Source organism: Leptonotus elevatus, chromosome 2 (assembly GCF_054856555.1).
Source record: "Leptonotus elevatus isolate MCC_2025b chromosome 2, RoL_Lele_1.0, whole genome shotgun sequence".
NCBI classification, from domain to species: domain Eukaryota; kingdom Metazoa; phylum Chordata; class Actinopteri; order Syngnathiformes; family Syngnathidae; genus Leptonotus; species Leptonotus elevatus.
The window spans coordinates 17,666,812-17,689,049 of NC_141240.1; the positions used below are offsets into that span (position 1 = coordinate 17,666,812).

A 22,238-nucleotide genomic window follows, 5' to 3' on the forward strand; every position below is an offset into this window, starting at 1 on the left:
ATCAATGAGTTAACGCTTTAACTTTAACAGCAAATACTTGATATGAGACACCATTTCAAGGACCTTTGAAAATGGATGAAGCTATGCAACCAGACCTACTCAAGAAAAAAGAAGTCACAACTGATTATTTTAAAAAACAGATTTATGACAGTTAATGAGTTTTATTTAAAAAAAAATATGCAGTTTTTTCTTAAAGATTCACAGCAATCAGCTTCAGACGTTTGCTAAAAAAATTAATCTGCAATACTGTATAATGGCGTCTCAGTCGGTGTGTCAGTCTTAAGACATTACAAGCTTCCTATCGTTAGCCAAACCCCAGTAATTCCATAATTTAGCCTTTTAACTCACGTCGCAGCTTCAGTTCTAAATATGAAATGCATCCTTCATAACAAAGCAGAGAATCAAGCTTTTTGTTAATTTTTTTAAAGGGACTGTTTCTACCTGACTGTTACTGTAATACATAACGAACCAGATTCAACAAAGAACTCACTGAGGAGCCCTCACTTACGAATTCATGAGGATGCGTTTGGATTCTCAACGAGCAAAGAGCGTTTCCATTGAGAGTGCAGCAATACGGTGCAATTACATGCAATGATACAATGCAATTTGAACAGTACAGTCCTTGAGAATGAGGTCAGGGTTGGATGGCGTCATCAGCGATTGCTCATGAGACGAGCTCAGAATGAACATGGTTAATAGAAGACATGAGGAAATAAACAACACCAGTGTTTGTTTAGAAATGAAGGATGAGAAGGAACAGGTGGCACCTGTCCCCCGTCTCATAAACGAATCTTGGAAACTTGAGGAGACTACACTTTCGGGGGGTTGGGGGGGCTTCACCGTGCTGAGGAGGAGCTGTATGTGTTCATCTGCGGCTTGAGGAGCAGGTGGAGGACAAACACGCTGTTCTGCTGTGGCCAATCAAGCTTCTTTGAGTACCTGTCAATCAACATGCATACAAAGTAGGAAAGATCATGGGTTTGACCACCTTTATTGAGCCAAGGCATGTTTTACATTTGAACCCTGTAAAAGTCATTTCAGTCATTTGTTTCTAGATGCTTGCCATTTAAACAAGAAATGCATGAATTTAAACCCGTAAGTGGTGCTGCATGCTGCTCATACGCTAGAAAAGTATGCTTTGCTTCTTTTTTGACACTGACCTTTCTGGCAAACTCAGGAAGGACGAATGCTGCTTTGTGAATCTCCGTGTTATAATATTTCAGGTTCATGCTTTCCAATTCTCCTTTTGACAGTTCTTTCACTGGCTTCTGGAAATGTGTCCCCTGAAATAATTATTCAATCAGACACTGGGAAGCAGCAAGCACATTTGTATGTTGTGGGGGGGGGGGGGGGTCCACTTACGGGATTTTTACTGCAGAGCATGAATCCAATTTGACCACTGGGATAAGTTGGGATGGTGCCATAGGCATAGTCCACCACAGGGAACAATGTTTTGCAGAAGGTTTGCATTTCCTTTATCAGCTCCAAATGTAACCATTGACATTCTCCTGCGCACATGACAAGAACAGTCTGTAAAATAAGCACCAGCGCTTTTGGCGTACTTCTGTCAAATTTCACACAAAGGCTGAAAGATGAAAAGGTAAACTACTACTTTTACTTGGTTCTGCAAACAAGACTGGAATTAGGGCCCGAGCATGCAGCTAAAAGACTCTATCTAGCTATGTGCAGGGTTAGGGATAAACACTCCCTAAAAAAAGTTTACAATTGCCAATATTAATACTATGAACCAAAATGTACCACAAACTATAATCAAAACATTTATAACTCACAAACTTATTATACATGAATTACGCTTAATGGTTAACAGATAAATCATCCATTTTCTTAAGCGCTTAGTCCTGGGTCACTGGAACCCATCCCAGCTGGCTTCGAGCAGTAGGCGGGGTGCACCCTGAAATGGTTGCCAGCCAATCCAAGGGCACACAGACAAACAACCCCACTCACAATCTCACCTAGGGACAATTTAGATATTTCAATTAACTACCATGCATGTTTTTCGGAATGTTTGAGGAAACCGACGAAGGCACGGGGAGAACATGCAAACTCCACCCAGGAAAGCCGAAGCCCAGACTCCATCTCACGTTCTCTGCACTGGGAGGCGGACGTGCTAACCAGTCAGCCACCGGCATGTGCCGCCCCCTTTACAGATACATCCATTTCGAGAGAAAAAAATGCATCGAACGTGTGAGGACGCTGGCATGCATGTCACTGCTTCTTAAAAGCACATTTTGCAGCACTGTTCGCCCAGGTCGAAAATGATGCTTGGTGGGTTTCACTGGCAGCACCCCCAGCCTCTATCATCCCCCACACCCACCCACCCGCCCAGGAAAAAACACTGAAATTTCCACCAAAAAAAAAACCCATTTCTGAAAAGCAGCAGTAGACAAAGCCACCATGTGCCATTTTGACTTCTCGTCCCTTTTTAGGGCTACTTTCCAAAACAAACATAAAATGACATTTGAACCAAGAATATAAGAGATCTGGGTGACACTAAATTTCAATTTTCCTCAGTGTAGTGTGATTGCGGTTCCACCCTTCTGGGATCCCTGCTGGCAGAAATGTACTGCTGCAGTTATGCTCTCGCATGGCTATATGATCTGTTTGTGCATGTGTGCTTATGCAATGCATATAGCATAACAGGAGGAGTCGGCACACGTTTTGAGTAGCTTCAAGCTGTATCATTTCAGTCCTGTGAATCCAGATTATTTTTTTGTCCATCATCAGTGTGAGGAAAATTATCAAGGAATAACCATGGGGGGAAAATGACGCATTCATTTGATAAATCCAAGCAATAGACAAGAAAAAGGTACGGTGAACCGACGCATATTGTCAATGCATTTATGATACGTTTTCAATATTCGCGGGCTGGAATCAGAAAGGGTTCGATTCAGTAGGATTATGATTTGATATGCCTCAGTTTCACAGGGTATGATGCAATGAGTAAATGACACCTTCAAAGATATTTCTCTGATAAAAGCGGATTAAATATATTTTTCGATATATTTTAAAGTGGAATGATTTGATGCGTTCATTTATTTGATATAAATACAAAAAAGGTTTTTCAACGCAAACTCACTATTTACACCCTTAGAGGAAGTGAAATAAAAAGTACCTTGGGAGCACAGAATTCCGCCATTGGTCAATGCCGTCTTCATCAGTTGATAGTAACTCTCCTTGAATAAACTCTCAGCTGGGCCTGCAACATGATCACATTAAAAAATAATAAGAATCAGACAAGTGAGGTCAAGTTTATTTGTAAAGCCTATAATTACAAAACTGTCTTAAAGGGGTTCACATGTCTATGCTTTTTGGGGAAATTGATCCTTCTCAGGACGGCCCCCTCCCCTGGCACAAACATGCAAAGAGTTGTCATTACACTTACCAACAGGGTCAGATGAATCGGTAATAATGACATCGAAGGCATCTTGGTTTTGCTTCATAAACTCAAAGCCATCTCCAACATGGAGGGTGAGCTTTGGACTGAAGAAACCTTTGGCCATGCCTGGGAGGAACTTCTTTGAGACATCAATGACATCCTACGCAGGAGACAAATGTGGCAGTTGCAGTGAACATTGTCTATTAAAATAATAATAATAATAACAAGTTACGCGTATTCAACTTTCGGGTAACTTTTACTGGCCACTTCCCTGTGAAAACATCCTGTTCAAAGCTTTGCAATGGTGAGGTAATGTTGATCCAATATTTGGTGTTGTCTCATAATGTCAAAATGTGACGAGCGTGATGGAGGGGACTCTTTAAATAACCAGTTGTGATTGAACAATTGAACAATTATTGATAGCTGTGTAAAGCGTGAAATTCAGCTCCTTGGTAGAGAAGAGCAACAATCCTAACTTGAGTAGTGTATACTATTGTTGCGACTTGAGCGCAAGTTTGCTGAGTGTTATTTGTCCTCACCTCATCGATCTCGCAGAGAACCACCGACTCTACCTGCGGATTCTTCACCACTTCCCTTAGCACGCCACCATCACCACCCCCAATAATGAGGACCTTAAAAAAAAAAAAGGTGACACAAACTTAGCATGTCTATACAATGCTTTAGGATAGTCTAAGGATAAAATCACATAAAATAGATATTTCTGTTTAAATGCATGTTACCTTCTTGGGGCAAGGGTGGCTGTACAGGGGAAGGTTGGCTATCATTTCTTGATATGCAAACTCATCCCTCTCCGTGCACTGGATCACACCATCCAGTACCAGCACGTTGCCGTACGTTTTACTGAAATAAGTTACACAGTCAACGGTGTTACAGAAAAACGTGATATACACCTTTAAAATTTTGATTAACTCACACCACCTACACATACATGTAGCAAAAACTGATTCGGGAACGTACACACCCCGAAATGAAATAATATAGTCTCTCCTCCCCCCCCCCCCCCCCCCCCCCCACGTATGACAATACCAATCGTGGTTATTATTAGTAAGATGCTTCTTTGTTATCTTGTCGTTAGATATCCCGATGATACTACAGCACATTGTCAGAACAGCACCCACAGGAGCTAGCAGCGTTAGCAAAGTGCAGGAGTAGTAAAGAACAGACCTCTTGAACACCAACACGTCTTGAAATTTGGATTTCTTGTGATAGAGGACCTCGTCTACTTGGAGACTAGTGGCTTGGCCGGGCCATAATGTGCACGTCTCCTTAAACCAGCCGTCCCTGATATTGTCCATGCCGGTAGCCCCGCGAGCTCAGGTAAACGTGTTTATAAACGAGCCAACGTGACACGCGACAACGTTTTGACACTTACGATATGACTGACAGCCATACTTGCTGCTTCGCATCAGAACGAATAGCAGACGCCTGACGTCACGCAGCACAGCTAAACTATCCAATGGGGTGCGGAGATACGAGTGCTCATAACATAGTTTGCTTGACTTGCACCAGCACCGCCCCTAAAAACCCATGTGAGACCGTAGTGCGGCTGCGCAGTTCTCAACGTGATAGCCGAATAGGGTGCTTGTGTAGGCGCGTCTGTAGCGGGGTTTGGTTTATTCGTTTTTTCCTTTCGGACACATTACTACAACAGGTTACATCGATCACATCATTTGCAACATTAACATCTTATTAATAATAATCCGTCTCCGTGACCCCCGTCATTTTACTAAACGCATCCAAATGTGTGTGCGACTCGGAATACATTAGAAAAATGGACAAGTTGCGATTCTCGTTCTTTTATCTTTGATGCGAGCTATATCAACTACAAGAAAACTGTTCTTTTTAAGAAATTTCATGTACAGTATGCCAATAAAGTAAACAAACCATGGAACTTTTTCTGCCAGATGCCCCGTTCAAAATGATTTCTCTTCTTATATCTTAACCTCTTCCACACAGGAGGGTGGACTGGGGGCTGGGGAGGAGTTCTGGTGGGGGGTGTCTGGTCGGTGCTGGATTTCGCCTTCCTTGGTTTTCTTCGGTCCCCTCGGGTCTCCTGGTGTTCGGTTTAGGTGAACGGTATGAGATTTTTTCTAATAGGTTTTCTGGTGAGCTAACAAATACACGCACGCACGCACATACTCACCCACACACACACACACAAAAAAAAAAAAAAAATATATATATATATATATATATATATTAAAAAAAAAAAAAAAGAGCAATGATGATGACATTTCCGAATGAACAATACTGAACTCTTAAAAAAAAAGAAGAAAAAAAAAAAGAAAAAGAAAAAAACTGTTCTTTTTAAGAAATTTCATGTACAGTATGCCAATAAAGTAAACAAACCATGGAACTTTTTCTGCCAGATGCCCTGTTCAAAATGATTTCTCTTCTTATATCTTAACCTCTTCCACACAGGAGGGTGGACTTTGCCTAGCCCTTGTAACAATAGGCGACTCCAGTCTTAACTGGATTAAGCAAGTAGCTGTGGTAAAAGTGTGCTAACGAGTGTCAGCATGAGAAAAGGTCAGTGATATATAAGGTCCCAACTCAAGTCAGTCACCTTTCTAATCATGTGTGCCAAAGAGGCAGAATATAACATAACCCAAGCTCCAAGCACAAACATTCCCTAAAATAAAGATTTTAAAACAAAAGCATTGTTATTTATATACAACTATTTAACAATTACTTTTACCTTGGGAAATGTTCACTGGTAAGTGGTGGAATAGCCCTGATGTCATCACAGCCTTAAAGTGTCCTAGCATGCTCTCGACCAGTCTCTCACATTGCTGTTGGCTGGTGACTTTGTCATTTCTGACACAAGAATTGAAGCATCACAGATGTATTTGATGGCTTGTGACCAATTATCTATCCATCTTCCCTTTGATCACATTTCAGAAGTTTTCAATCGGGTTTGGCCCTGGAGATTGAGAAGGCCATGGCGAGGTTTTGGTGAGGTGGTCCTTCGTGTACAACTTGATCAGCCTAGCTAATAGTATGGTCCTGCTTGGTTAAAGTTATTTGAAATATATTTTTGTAACAAAGTGACAACCAATCCAATTTATGAAGTAACACCATCTTTAATAGTGCACTGTTCTGCATATTTACAAGGATACACAGATGGGGAAAAAATAAAAAACAAACAAAAACAAAAAAACTTTCATTTTTTGAAATAAAAACAAAATAAAATACCAGGGCCTGAAATGAAACATCTATCTTTTGGGCCAGTTGTGGCGAAATCCTCTGTAAAGAAGAAAAGGAAATAATGATGAAATGATTGAGGAAAACTAAAACTCTATTTACAATATCAGATTTATTCACCTGTTTGAGCTTCCAGCCAGGTATGACATACTTCTACTTCCAGACCCTGTCTTTTTCCCAGCCATTTTCTGTAAGGCAAGGAGAAAAAAATCCACTAAACACTAACAAACAAGTGTATTATACACATTTGTATTAAACTAGTTATGATTAAAGAAAACAATACCTTTTTCTTCGAGTTATGGGATTGCCTGTTTGGATCAAACTGCGAGTTGTCGTTTGATTTATTACCTGTAGTAAAAACAACTCTCAGTGGTTAATTTGTATTGAATAGCATAACCCAGTTATATATATTTTTTTTAATAAAAGGGAGAAAAACACCATACCAGAAAACACTTTGAGGTCTGACTGGCTGTAGTCGAAAGGCTTGAAGCTCTCCTGGGGAGGAGCTTTGGCCTTTTTCTTCTCTGCAGCTTTTAGTTTCTTACTCGTCTTGGGAGTCGATTCACTATCCTCACTGGGGGCCCTCTCGCGTTTCTTTCCAGCCACTTTCGCACATTCCTGATCAAAGGGGTGAACCACTATTATAATCACGACAGTATGTATGAGATACATTGTACTTGTAAAACCAACAACAGGGTTTCACAGTGCACAAGTCCCATAAACAATGACTATCTACAGTACACATCACTACACCGTACAGAGACCGTTACTGATAGCAGGTTTTCCCATTACATCTCTTTTAGTGAATGTTTCTTCAGCAAGTAGTACATTTACACCAACGTTATCCAAGAACACTCTGTGTGTGTGTGTGTGTGTGTGTGTGTGTATATACAAGTGATTGATGGTTGAGTTTTCATCCAGTAATGAAGACATACTGTTCAGTGCACTAAAGACTGAAGGTGGACCTAAGGCCTTCCTTCCCTAAAGGCATTTAGAAGAGGAGAGAAAAAAAAAAAACTTGACGAGACAGCAGCCTGGGAGTTGACTTTTAGACAGAAAGGCAAACTTATGTAGAGCAGTGTTTCTCTACCTTTCTTGAGCAAGACCACCCGATTTACAATTAGAAAAATCTCACCGCACACCAACAAACGAAACAAAAATATGAATACCGAAAAAATAATTACTCACAGATAGACTTAATGTAAAATCTGTTTAATTGAACCTAAAGCCAATTATACTCACATGAAACCAATAGTTATTTTGTATGAATGACCACCAGTGGATACACAAGTTTATACAGATTTCGGTCTAATGGAAGAAGAGCATTTCATTGTTATTCCTGTCACTAAGCATCACAGACGTAGATGGATGAACAATTATAGATTTGTAATCTAAAAAAAGAAGAAGAATTTTTGCACTCAAAGGAAAAATTCCCACAGTACTCTGATGACCTCTTGTGGCACACAACTGTGCTACTGCACCTTGGTTGGGAATCTCTGCTCTACAGCAGTGGTGCCCAAAAACTCATGATCATTATCAGGCTTATGCAGAACTTGCTGATGAGCTGGTCATACATCAGTTGTATTGGAAAAGGGAAACATCCAAAACCTGCAGGGCTCTGGCCCTCGAGGGCCAAGTTTGGACACCACTGCTCTAGTCATCTAGAGAAACTAAAATCCAAGTGCCCCTTTGTTCCAATCTGAGTGTTGTTCCCCAGACGCAACAGGCACGTAAATAAAACATTTTCACATTTGTGAGTCATCACATGTATTAGCGGACATTCAAGAAAGCCATGACTCAGCAACAATTTTGGTGAAAGTGGTTCAAAAGGAACACAAAGTGCAGCCTACCCCTTCAGTGTAACTGAATAGATAAAGAGCAAGAGAGAAAAGTACTCACGGTGGCTTTCTGGCGCACAGTGGCCACATTCTGCAGGGACTCCTTGTAGCTTTCTTTAGCCTTCTGTCTTTCCTCTGATAAAATCAACAATAACAAGTCAGTTGTCATTGTAATGAGTAGTATTAAAGGTGAAGGATGGAAAATTGACTTTCAAATGCTTGTAAAGTGAAGAGTGGTGTATTTTCTGTAGAACATGCCCTTAGCTATTTACTGACAAACTCATGGCAATTAGGAGACTAAGACTAAGCCTGGGTTCGTTGCGGAAATTAGTGAGTATTCATATATATGTACTTGCCCACTTTGTGTGCATATTGTTTTCAAAATCAATTATCCATCTAGATCAGCATTACAGGTTATGCCCACATTTGATTTAAATTTGTTTCCATAACAATCAAATTGGTTTGAAATGGAAGAACTTTCATGCACCGATGGGAAGCCTGCAAATTCCACTACGTCACCTGCTGCTTTCTTTGCCCGTTTCTTTGCTTCCTCCTTGGCTTTCTTCGCCGACTCCAGCTCCCTCTGCTGCTGCTCCATACTCTGCAGTTTCCATCTTTTACTGATCTGAAAAACGAGACGGGTTGGTTAAGTCCGTTCCCCATTTGTGTTAAAATATGACTGCATGTACAGATCTCTTTGCTGTACCTCAAATATCTTTGAAGAAAGGTCAAACTTTGCATTTTCATTAACATGCACGCCACTGGAAGGCAAGTACTGAAATCACAGAAGAACAACTAAATGCAATATTGTGCGTCGGTTTGGATAGTACACAAAATGGTTCGTGTGGGGCTGGCGTCTGGTCAACTCTTACCATTCTAAAAGGATTTTCAAATGACTCGATAATTCGTCGAGCTTTTATTTGAGCCACAGAAAGGGACTCTTGGATTTCTTTTGTTTCTGGCTCCTACAAAAAAAAGAAAAATATTTGTCAAACCAGCTGTCTTGGCTTTATATTAAAACATTTCGAGTAAAGCTTCAGGTTACCTCAAACAGTGTAATTTTGGCAGATGCCACAAGACTTATTTTCTCAACATCAATGTCGCAGTTGTGGTGATCATCAGTGAAGAGCACTCCTTGTTTAACAGGCAGTTCTGTGGTGAAAGGAAGTGACTGATTAATTGCTCAAGCCCGTAATTCTCAGTGTGGTACGAAGCCTCCCTTTGTCGCTTCACCAAAGAATTACAGCCTAAATACAGTTTAATTATATTTCCCTTTTACTTACTCAAAATATTTACCACTAATCTTTTAAGTACTGTTGGTTTTGAATCATTATATTAGGCACAATTTCTATTAAATTTGTATTTGTATGTGCAATATTCCCTATGGCCAGTGTTTATGTTCAAAATGCATAATGTTACAATGGCTTACAATATTCAATATACTATTTTGGAAAGTAACCGCTGTCTCACGACACAACTGTATTTTAATGTTGATCATTATGGTGAAATTTGGGTTTTCGGGTGAAGTTTTTCCATGTTGGCCTCCCTACAGGTGCTCAGCTTGCTGCAAAATTCTCCCCCAAAAATAATGTCAGATTAGCTGAGTGAGGACACAGCCTGCTAAAACTTTCTTGTGGACAGAAACTGAGATTACATGTTTTTTTTTTTTAATGAGTATTTGAATAAACATGTATATACAGTGTAGCTCACCAACAGCAGAAGAGTGGGGTTCATTGCACTCAGTGACCCTGGAAGTATCGTGAGGACCAAACAATGTAACCTCTGTCTGAAAAATGACCAACAAAAAAAAAATCTCAATCATTCCAAACCTTCAGTATTTACTGCAGCCAAATAGCTCGTTTTTTGACTGACAAATTTCTCACCTTCTTTACTGGTATGAGTCCTTTTGTTTTTTGCATTGCTATTTCAGCCTGTGTGCAGAAACCCAAAGTGATGACATTACCCAAACAGAGCAATAGTTGAAGGGATAGATACCTTACCTTGAGGAGAGGCATTTCTCGAGCCTCTTGCACTACTAAATGGAGCTCATTGACCTGCTGCCTCACCAGCGGGGGCACTGGGTTACAGCAGGCAATGATGCCCTGAGGCTCCCTGAGTAGAAAATAACAAAATACTGTGCTGAGTTTATGAATAAAACACAAAAAGTAATGCGCAGAGTGGTGCGAATTGACTGAACAAGTGAATCATTGTTCAAGCGGGAGTCTGAGTCAACTAACTTGGGCAGCTCCTCAGATATCTTGATCATCATGTGGGTGGGCAGGACATATCTACAAAAAAAAACAAAAAACTGTGTTGAGAACAGCACACTGAGATTTTCACTGAACACTTGGGCTGAAGCAGTTGAGATTTATCTCCAAACATCCTACCCGGTGCTTTCATCTTCCTGCCGAGCCAGCTTGTCCCTCCAGGCGAACAGTAGTCTAAAGGCAGCGAGCTGTTGGGTGTTAAAAGACCTTTTCTGCTTCTTCTGCACCTCCAGATAGGATTCCTCTGTGAATATTGGCTTTGCATATTTCTGTGTGGGAGGAGGAAAAGAGTGAGAATTGTGAACATGGGAAATGTAAAATGTGAGAGAGAAGACATGGAGTAAAGAAGAGAATGTTGGAGTGGCATTTCAATCTCTTTGGAGCAACGAGTCTTACAAACCTTTAGGCAAACGTTTTTACTCTTGTTCCAGACATTCTGCAGCAGACCAGGTTGGCCGTGGTTGAAGTCCAAGAGCTGAGCCTTCATACAGTCGTAGATGTAAAGGAGATAGTGGGTATCACTGCGGGCATAGTGTGCCATTTCATCTGGCAGGGGCCTAAGGAGTCAAGTTAGTAATTTGAGTTTACTACAACTACAACATCCACAGAACAAAATCAAACTGAAAATGGCACCACACCGGATCCTCCAATCGGCAAGCTGATAGCGCTTGTCTGAATCCACGGTGCAGTAGTGCTTGAGCAGGTGGTCAAGTGAATGTCGGGCCAGGTTTAACACTCGACTAGCCTGGTGCGTGTCAAACAAGTTGACCACATACAAGCCAAGGTCCCTCTGGAGCCACTCGATGTCCGAGTCTGCGCCATGAAACACCTGACGGCCATTCAGAGAATTAAGTCAGTTTACTTATAACTACATGTATTCACACAGATTAGGTTGCAGTCAATAAACACAGACACACACCTTTTACACAGTGACTCCTGCACACAACCCTCAATGAAGTGAACAAACTAAGAAAAAGGAGGCTTCTAACTCTTACCAATGGATCATTTTCAGACTATTTCAGTAGTCAGTGATTAACGGGCAGCTATGGCCAACATGTATTTCGACATTAAAATGCACTGACACAAGAACATACTGTATATAAAAAAAAGGAAAAATACTCAACATACAGTAATTAGTGAAAACAAATAGTTGCCTCTTATGGAAAGAAATCGCAAATAATGATCAATATAGAATCCTAAAATGATGGCAAGGCAGAAATCAATTATGATTATTCTGACATCCATGCAAAGCTTCACATTGAGGAATCTTCCCTCTTTGAAAAGTAACGCTGCAAACATAACGCCATAAAAAAAAAAGTGAAGCAGTTTCAATACTTTGACTTTAGAGGGGTTGGTGAAGGCCTCATTCAGGATGTACATCTCACTGCGGAGCTCCAAGGTGTCAATGATAAAGTCCTGCTCTCTGGTGGAGATCTGCATCAGGCAGGTGACTCCAAGGAAGCTCCTGTATGAATGGTGCTGTCATGGAGTTGGGGATATGTCAGTTGGCAAACTGGCAGCTATACCAGGCCTGAATAGATGGCATCAATTTTGAACGCGTACGTACCTCGAGGTCAACTGCAAATTCGGACACCTCATTTAGCTTCTCATTCAGGGCCACCAGATCCTCCAGTGTTTCAATGAAGGAGCAGCTTGTCTCTTCCAGTGGTTTGTACATCTACAAATGTAGTTGAGACCAAACCGGCAGTAAGATTAAATGAACACACGCTTAAAATTATATGCGTGGAATTTTAAACCAATTTAGGTTTACTGCCCGTCAAGCACTATTTTACTGTATGACCTATCTGCAAATTTGAACCCTTATCCCACTGAGGGGCAAAAGTTTGCAACACTAGTGAATGCTGATTTCTCGTCAGGGTTCATTCAAGTTCACAACGGTTCCCTTAACATGACCACATTCACAAAAACATTTAAAAAAAAAACACATAAAAACTCTAGGCGAACGTTCAACACACATTCGCCACCTTTGCAAAGACAAACGTTTATCCCCTCAGTGGGATACGAGCTTCAGGAAGCTAAACATTTAAAAACCCTCATAAGGGCATGTCCATCAAGTAGGAGAAATCTCGTTCAAAAAACATAAAGTTGCTGTAGGGGTTCAGTCTAATATCAAAATATGAACAGATATTTTTGGATACTTTATTTTTTATAAAAATTTTGGTATTATACATGAGTACTAGGGGATTTTATAGTAATTGTGGATTAATTATATATATATTCCCCCAAGAAAATGTAACATTGAGCAATTTGAGCTCCAGACTAACCTTTTTTTTTATTTTCGGGACAGTGGTCAAATTTTAGGCTGTACCATGTACGGAGTTCTATTTCGTCCCTCCCGACCGCCATCGTAACTTTCGTTTTATACAATTTTCTTGTGGACCAATGGCCAGAATCCCTTTTGTGTGTGCGTGTTAATGACAATATGGCCTGAAATGCTTCAGTACCTTCGGCTCCGTCTTGGCCAGAAGATTATCAGGCACTGTAAGATGATCCAATTCAAACTGGTAAGGGTGTACAAACCTACCATGAAAAAAGATTAAGAGACTCAGGGGTAAAAAAAATAAATAAAAAATAGCAAAAAGGCAAAAACAATCAATGCCGGTGAAGTCCTTACATGTATTCTATGTGTTCTTGTGTTCGCTGATGGTGGATAAGATCGGCCAGCGCTGCCGGGACATCAAGATCTTCTGGTCGCTCTTTACGGATATGTTTGGTGGTGAAATCTGTTATCAAAAGGAGCAAGACAAATGGTCAGAAATGCTAAGAGTCTGAAAGATTGTACGAAAATTATGGAACACAAAACATTTTTCCATAATATTTCTCATGGGATTATATTTATAATGTGACCAGCATTTTACACGAGGGAAGTGGTTTCAGGGCGTTAGGCTTGATGAAAATCTTGGGAATAAACGGCGTATTGCTGTTGTCGACTTTCTCCTTGAATTTCAGCTGAGGCCTTGGGATATTCTTGGCTTGGAGCAGCCTGAATGTCCCTGACCGACCTCCAGAGCCCGAACCCTGATCAATACAAGCATCGTTGGTGAGAGGCAAGAGACTCGTATCTGAACGATGAGAAGCGAATCAGCCAACCTTGCGATTCCAGCTGGAAACAACAATCTTTGGAGGCTGAAAACCTGCAGGCATGACAGGCTGCTGGCTCCTATTCACACCATCAGCCTCATCCAGAAGAATCCCCTGGAAATTGGACGCAAATTCTCAAGTTAGTTTGTATCACACTTTTTTTTTTTTAAAGCAATCTGTGTCACAGATAAAAATTGTAGCACATACCACTTTCTCCAGGATAATATCATTAGAGTCCACAACCAAGTCGAACCTCTCCTCCAGCCCTGTGAGCTTATCGCGGTCTCTCATGCGAGATCGGCAGTTGTGACGTTGCATGATCTGACTCATGCTAACACAGAGAAACAAAAAATATGAAAAATATTATCTTCTTAGTTGTGTATCAGATGCAGACTTAAGTGCCTGGAAAAACAAGCTGAAATCTTGACGTCTCTCACTTCAGTTAATATAAAATACAATAATTGGTCTCCCTGTTTACTTTTGGAGGAGAGCATACATCAAAAAAGCAGATGTTGACATACTTACACAAAGAGTCATTTTGATTCTATTTTACAGAGAATATCTGCTCAGAGTTAGACATTTAGGCATTTATTGTCCCAAAGCGAGTACCATCATTCTTGATCAACTTACCACAGCAAGAGCTGATCTCCTTGAACTTCACAGAACTCCTGGAAACCGGGGAAGCTGCGATAAAAATCGAAGTCATCCCCAGCTTGAGGCAAGCCACCAGATGCTTTGGTGGCCAACAACACTGAACCCAAACCATACTGCAAAAAAAGAGACATAACACACATTTACATACTCACAACTTGCCATTTAGCGTTATTTTGCCGTGAATCGCATGAGAACTACAAATGCAAATTCTGCAAATTTTGTACAACGTTCCAATTTCTTTCAGCCAGTCGAGCTGTAAACAAGCGGTTTTGTTTAAATATTTACTGAAGAAATTTTCAATGAAGCTTGTGACAAATCTGCAGGCAGGAAACATTACTGGACTGGCGTTGCCCCAGCGACCAGAGCTACTGGAGCCACTGCCAGTTAACCTGGAAGCCAGTTGAGATGTAACACGGCAGACTACACATAACTCTAAAATAACCTCTTCACGGCTAACCTACTGTAATCACAGTAAAATAGCAGTTTCACAGCAGGCCAAGAATTCTTTGCTCCGGCGATTGACCAATCAGAGCCGTTCACGGCAAAATTAACACTGCTTTTTAATTTGTACAGTTGTCATGTTCATCCTCAGTATTTCTTAACAACTCCTACTTTCTGAATAATACATTTTCTTAATATTGCCGTTAACTTCGTATAGAGGTGGATCACGACTTCGATGGACTGACGACAGCTGAGAACCACTCGTATAGACATTTTAATGCAGTAGTTCTACTACTGCATTAAAATGTCTATTACTGAAATTGATGTGAAAGCAAAATGAGGTAACTTGCATACATCTACGTTGCTACTAGTCTCGACTCGTAACTCATTGTTTCGTAAAAATAATAATAATAAAAAACACACACAACACACTTACTTTGACGAAAGCATCGACATCTTTGTAACCAGGTAAGAACTCTTTATCTTCTTGTTTTCGGGGGTCAGGATTAGTGTTTCGTAAGCAACTGTTTGCGGCGTCGTTCTGATTTGAAGAGTCCATTGCCGAGTGTAAATTTGTACATGTGAGACACACTGGCTGTGGCTAACCACTTCCACGTTTCCTTCTTTTACGCCGCTAATCAATCGAACCTAAATGTGGGCCCAGCGCTATCTAGCGACGTGGCGTGTAGCAGGAATAAAACAGAACTGCAGTCTCACATAATCTTGGATGAAAATGTACATGAAATAATTCATTAGTAACAGCATGCACCCCCCACCATTTAAATATGTTTTACTTACATGACTTTGTCATGTTTTGCACTGCATTTTCAAGCTTTTTCTGTTCAATGATCTCAATCTTTGACTGCACTAAGATCCTGCACCCACAGGGGGGCAGTGTTGACATTTGTTAGCTGTTTCTATTCTTTTCAGTCATGGCGTCATGATGATGATGGTGGAAGGCACGTCTGCTGCACAGCTGTGAAGTGGAGTTTCAATTTGCTTATAACATATTCGTATTTATACTCTGTTCTGTATGTGTGAATGCAGTGGTGGACTGCTCTGTCTCTGTAGACCAGGTAAATGTTGTTTCTGGTCAAACAGATTGTTGAGAGTGTTGGTATCAGTATAAATTGCGGAGGCACTTTAGAATCTAGTGCTGGCAGATCAAACTTGAACTATAGTAGCAATGGGACTGTTTGTTAAAATCATTTACAGTTCATTAGAGTTCTTTTTTTTTTAAATCCCCCAAAGAACCATCAATGTCAGCATTTCCCATCCTCTGATTGGTTGCAAGCCAATTAGCTGCAAACCTTATGTATATGTATGTATGTCTGAACATATATTGATACATTTAATATGACATTGTGAGATTTTTGTGATGTTATTAAATATAAATTCTGAATTGCTATTCTATTGGGGGTTTGTACATTATCAACTCTCTCGTGATAGTGGTCCCCACTGAAGGCCCTGGTACCAAATAGACCCCTCGCCACTGTGTGAATGTGAATGTTCATGGTTATTTGCCCTGCGATTGGCTGGCAACAGTTCAGGGTGTACTCCGCCGCTTGCCCAGAGTCAGCTGTTGTAGGCTCCAGCTCACTTGCATCCTATAATGAGGACAAACGCCATGGAAAATGGATGGAATGTGATTCACTGTCAGCATCTTCACTGATGAGAGGCGACACACTGTGTGTGCCATTTCAGCCGATACACCTGGAACAGGGAATCAACTCGAGATGCAATTCAGCAATATGCATACATAGGAAGGGGAGTGCAAAAGTGACTTCACCATGTCCTGCTGTCTGCACTGCAAAAACGAAGTTTCGGTTTCCTGACGCGGTGATGCGGTGGTCAATACAAGAAGGTGAAGAGCCATTGCTAAGTATCGACACCCCAGCTCGTTATGGATGATCTGTGGTGTGTGGGGAGAAACCTCTCTTTTCCTCACTTCCTCTCCACATTGATCTCTCCACAGGGTCCTCTACCCCTTATTATCTTAAAAGCATCTCTGCAACACCGCCTGAATCGATATTTCACAGTTGCTTTCCATGACATTCTGTTGTTTTAGTGCTAATGATGTGAACTCCAACAATTCTGGACTTTAATGAAAATGTACACTTGCAAGACTGTGAGTTAAATGGGACACATAGTATTAGTGAAAATTGACTTTTTAATACCTTGTATACAATTAGTTATGTGTCTGGAGGGCCTGCCCATTCATCAAGTGTCAAATTAAACTAAGTACAATTCTTTAGTTATCTGCCTAGTTCTGAAAATGAGCCTGTGAGTCGTTCTGCTAACAATGGGCTGATGACATGATGATTTGAACTTGATCTTGATTGTATTTTAGTTATCGGTGCTGTCTTTAGATAAAAGTTAAATACATGTATATCATGTATAATATGTAGACAAGAACAAAGCCTAAACATTAGTTCTTGTCATCTTTGGCAGTGCTTGAAGATATGGTGCGAAAAAAACGAAAATATATTTGAAATGTTTAATACTTCTACAGTTGTTTCATCCTGGTCTTCTGCATTTGGGCTCCGCCAGTCACTTGAAGTGGAAGAAAGTGCTTCTTCCCATTTTGCCAAATGTAGAAGTTGGTTGCACATAATGCTGGGTAGGTTCCTTAAAAGCACAAGACAGTTCAGCATGCAGATTAATAGGCAAAAAATGGAGTTAGTGGTCTAATCTCAATTTATAGAGCATGTTTTTCCACTTATTGAAGACAAAAGAGAAGATATATACAACTACAGTATGTCAATTGTCTATGTGTCAAAACTGGTGTACTCCTGAAAAATGAGGCATTCTATAGAATAGCTGTGATTATTAAATGGTGAATGCCATGTATTCTTGTGAAAAAAAGGCTATAGCTGAGAGTCTACACGTCAATAATAAACAACTTTAAAATATGTTACATTAGTTACAAACATTAATTCTGCACCCTAATTCCTAATCTTGATGAACTTGTGTTTATTTTCCAAATGGTCTTTTAACGTATGTTCAAGGAATGACATAAACCAACCAATGAAAGATGCTGTCGTGTCTTGTATTCTGTGTCATGAATTCCCTTCTGAGATCAATTTATAAATGAACACATTCGGCTTAATGTGCTTTTCCTAGCAATGAATAGGACATTATACCTGCCATTTAATTAAAAAATGGCAAAAGAAATCTCATAATATTCTGCACTTGATAGCTTCTGTGTCCCCCCACGAGGCACAACTTATATGTGACCTGCAGTAAAAGACAATAAAGCCGCTGATGCTGAAAATGACTGCCACATTATATGTACAATGCTGTATAGTGTATAACACAAATGCAGTCACAAATCTCAGTTGATTTTGTTTGTTTTTATTAACCGCCTCATTTAGAAAACACAAATGCACCAAACAATATTATACATGCACAGCTTCAGCATATCAATATCAGCAAATGACTTTTCAATGTGAAAACGCTCCTGCCACGATCTCACAGAGATCACTTGCATGGCAAAATACATACAAGAGTGAACAGAAAGGCCAAGCGTTGTCACGCGGGAGGGGCGCAACTTGTCATTTTGTGGCTTTGTGCCTCTGATCGAAAATGAAAGACATCGAAAGGCTCACTGTGTTGGCATCAACCTAAGAAATGTCGCTTTCTGTTCATGTATTTTTCAAGTTCAACCGAGAATTTCCAAGATTAGTCTTTCCCTTTTGCGGGGCTTCAACTCTCGACATGTACAGAATTTTGCCACCATGTCCTTAATTCTTCTAAATCAGCACTTGACCTTTGTGCAGAATTGCTAAAGAAAACAAAATCCAAACAATCAAGGTCAGAAAAACAAAACAGTGCAATAGCTTGGCAGCGCTCACACTTAATTGATTAAAACATCGCCACAGTACTGCTACTTTACAAAAACAAAGGTGTCGCCATTGCTTCGCTGTACCCAAAACACACGTTAGAAATATTTTTTTAATTTTTTTACTTTTCAATTTATAATCTGAAAAACTGAAAGATGTTTCCCATGTAAACATTGCTAATATGACATTCCTTAGATTCAAAAGCAACAAATGTGAATGATGGAAGGAGACATTTTGTCCTCGAATGCAAAAGTCATGGCCTTAAATGTATCCCTTTGCACGTGAACTTGTTCGAGATATACATGCGATACCAACTTGATGTGTTCGGTAATGTTGCGCTCCTTTAGGATCATAATGACCGACACAAATCCTGACACATTCGTCCTGTGCGCCATTACTTCCCCTCCGAGCCTGCTCAAATGTATTAATCTATTTTAATGTCTGCCCAATAACGACATCCGTCAGGATTCTCCATTCATCAAGTCATGGCACATGTTGTCATATATCTAACTTCTGGCCATTAAAAGGACATTTAAAAGATCAAGTAGGTATGACTGGCTCGAATACAACAAACAATGACGACAAATACCACACATACCGTAAAGAAGCCAATCCAACGGACAACAACGGACAGATTCACAAAGTGATAAACACAGCTGAACATACATTTTGCCAAATAAGCCGGTGGCGAGATTGGCATGTATTTCCTGTTTGTTCTTTTGGCAGCTATTGAAACTTCTCCTGCTGACTGCAAACACTGATAATGCACAACCGAGGCGCTGGGCAACGGCGTCGCCCAGATGGATTTCACCATTGATTAATCTGCCGACTCTGTCTTATTAATTGAACAAAAACTGTCAGGAATGAAAACAGAGAAGGCTTGCAACAGTTTCCCCAGAACTCAAAGTGGCATTTTCAAATTGCTTTGGCAAATCGACAAGATAATGGAACTCTGCCATTACACTTGTGGCCGACGACTAACGTTAATGCGTGGAAAAGTACCTTTTTATAATTGGAGTGTGAATTGTACTCTGCTGTTGATAGTCTTCCTTTACATTGCCTAACAATGTAAGCGGCTATAATTCCAAGATATATGGCCTCGTGATTTGTCTGGAAGGGCGAGAAGGAGAATAGAAATACTGTGATGTGTTCTTGCAAGAATTCAGTAGGACGTTGCACTAAAAACCAATCCTTATATTATGCTTGGAACGTGACTATTATTCGTTGTATGCATGCTCCAAAGTGTTGCACTTCAACCATTAAATGTTGCCATTGAAATGACATTTTGTGCTGTAATTTATTCAATGTCTGGGGGTTAAGTCAGGGCATGTCAATTCCATCATTATTTTAAACCGAAAATAAACCAGAAAGACCCTTCACTTTTCTAGGAAACATGTCAAAAGTAAAACGGGGCCAATGACAAACTCTTTAGAAATAATAACCCCAAAAATGACACCTGATGATATCACCGCTGTCAGACAGATAACCCGTGTGTCCAAATACCGTCGGCAATTTCATATTTTTTCACAAATTGATATGATTGGTCTGTCCCCACAGCGTGTGTTATTTTTACACATTATTAACCAATTTAAAGTCTTTAAAATAGCTTGACAATAAATCTATTGACACTTAAATGGTCGCAAAAGTGTCAAATCTCCACTTCTTCCTCTGGTGAGTGCCACACTGCAGTATGTGGTCTCGAGTTTGAAAGTTTGGATGTTTCTTTAGACAATAACCAGTGCAAATAGTTAGGTTAGATGCACTGGATTAGACTTGCATTGTTAAAAGTTGTTAGCTGTAATGTTTTGGTGCAAAAGGAAGCCTATCAGCCACAAAGGTAAGTCTGTGTTGATAATTTTCTGCCCATTACACGGCTTAGTCAGCTCATCATTTGATTTATTGCGTCACTCATGGCATCATCTTTGAAAAAGAGTTTAGCAAGAGGATGTAACGAAGCTCGAAATTTGTGAGTCTGAAAAGCAAAACTACAAGCGCCGAAGACGCCCAGTGTGAAGCCGCATAGGACCCAAAACTAAATTCAAATTCGGCAAATCGGTGAGATTCACGTTATTGTACCTTACTACCAAAACAATATAGCCCTGTGGAGGGCCTGGTGTCTGTTAATTATGACTACCAGTGAAAGATTGTGGCTTGTTTATTACCAAGCTGACAAGTACTGTATATGTCCATGATCACTATTACATCATAGTATAGTAAGTTTTGCTCAGTGTAAGCACAGCCAGTGTAGTACATGTGGTGATATTTTGTAGGTCCAGACCCGTCTTTAGTAATAATAAAATAAGGGTTTCAAAGTAAAATGATGCCACGAGTTTAACAAATCAGTTATTAGGAAAGGTTAATATGGCTGGAATAATGGTGTTGATACTGCATGCGAGACATAATTGGTTAATTGATTATTATGCAGAACTTAATTCTTTTTTTGTTGTTGCTAGTAATGGGAAATTTAAACTGTCCAAGTTATTATGGCGTGACGGCGAACAATTGAAAAACATGACTTCTAAATGCTTAACTGCCTAATTTTCTCTGTCCCTTTTCTCTCCTTTGTGCCCGTTGTAGTCCACAGATGATACAGAGTACCCCACAGTAAAACCAAGGCTTTCAAATGGTTACATTATGCTGACCATTGTTTACCGGACATAACAGACACTGAATGCTTACAAATTGTAGCAACGACCCTTTCGCCAAAGTATACACAATAGGGGTGTGCCAAAAAATCGATTCTCATAAGAATCGCAATTCTCATTTAGTACGATTCAGAATCTATTTTAAGTGTCCCAAAATCGATTTTATTTAAATTATTTTATACTGTCTTGCCTTTGTCTGTGTGTGCCTTTATTTGGAGCGCTGTTCAGGTTGTACCCGGTTTGTTCCACTGAGGGGCAGTGTGGTTCCGCGCGGTGTAATACACTGTTAAGTTGTAGCCACATTAGAGAGTAGAAGGAAAAAGTCACGATCAAGTTATTCCAATAAAAGTTGTTGTTTTTTCTCAGCGTGGAGCCGTTCTTTTGAGTGATAAAAGTGCCGCGAGTAGCGCGCTAATTAGCATTAGCGAGTCAAACTGGAGTAGATCATTACAATTCCTTACACATCTATAGATTGAAGCAAAAATCGTTGTCAATCAAATCATTTTGAATAAAAAATCTTTCCCAATCGATAATTGATTCTGAATCGAATTGCAGACCCAAAAATATCGTTAACGAATCGTGAGACATTCAAAGATCCCCCCCCCCCCCCCCTAATACACAAGCTCCAAAATACATCGGTGCATGAACGAGTCATTATTGTGATCTCTCAATATTGATCTATTATGTGCTATAAAATAAAGTGCCATCTATTTGTTTGAGTTACCTTGTGATGCATTGATCCTCGCACCTCCAGCCAAAACTACAGTAGAAGTCTGATTGTTTTCGCACTGCCGTGGTACTTGTAGACCCCTCTGACTCAATCTCCC

The 22,238-nt window shown here is 40.2% G+C and overlaps 2 protein-coding genes across 2 annotated transcripts; both read right to left on the bottom strand.

The window, feature by feature from the left end:
- Positions 1-124: 124 nt before the first annotated feature.
- srm (spermidine synthase) lies at positions 125-4,819 on the bottom strand. Its single transcript, XM_086067027.1, has 8 exons — positions 4,583-4,819; positions 4,138-4,258; positions 3,937-4,029; positions 3,404-3,557; positions 3,134-3,217; positions 1,363-1,508; positions 1,161-1,283; positions 125-939 (listed from the first exon to the last, which is right to left on the bottom strand). The coding sequence occupies exons 1-8, from the start codon at positions 4,711-4,713 to the stop codon at positions 922-924; spliced, it is 870 nt and encodes a 289-aa protein (XP_085923153.1). The 5' UTR covers positions 4,714-4,819; the 3' UTR covers positions 125-921.
- Positions 4,820-6,481: 1,662 nt separating this feature from the next.
- Positions 6,482-15,559, bottom strand: exosc10 (exosome component 10). Its single transcript, XM_086070277.1, has 25 exons — positions 15,361-15,559; positions 14,460-14,596; positions 14,037-14,160; positions 13,839-13,943; positions 13,607-13,766; positions 13,363-13,471; positions 13,193-13,268; positions 12,295-12,405; positions 12,063-12,206; positions 11,366-11,556; positions 11,128-11,284; positions 10,848-10,996; positions 10,698-10,748; positions 10,461-10,572; positions 10,344-10,391; positions 10,171-10,246; positions 9,506-9,612; positions 9,333-9,425; positions 9,167-9,235; positions 8,980-9,085; positions 8,522-8,595; positions 7,066-7,240; positions 6,906-6,970; positions 6,743-6,810; positions 6,482-6,664 (listed from the first exon to the last, which is right to left on the bottom strand). The coding sequence occupies exons 1-25, from the start codon at positions 15,481-15,483 to the stop codon at positions 6,634-6,636; spliced, it is 2,661 nt and encodes an 886-aa protein (XP_085926403.1). The 5' UTR covers positions 15,484-15,559; the 3' UTR covers positions 6,482-6,633.
- Positions 15,560-22,238: the final 6,679 nt, after the last annotated feature.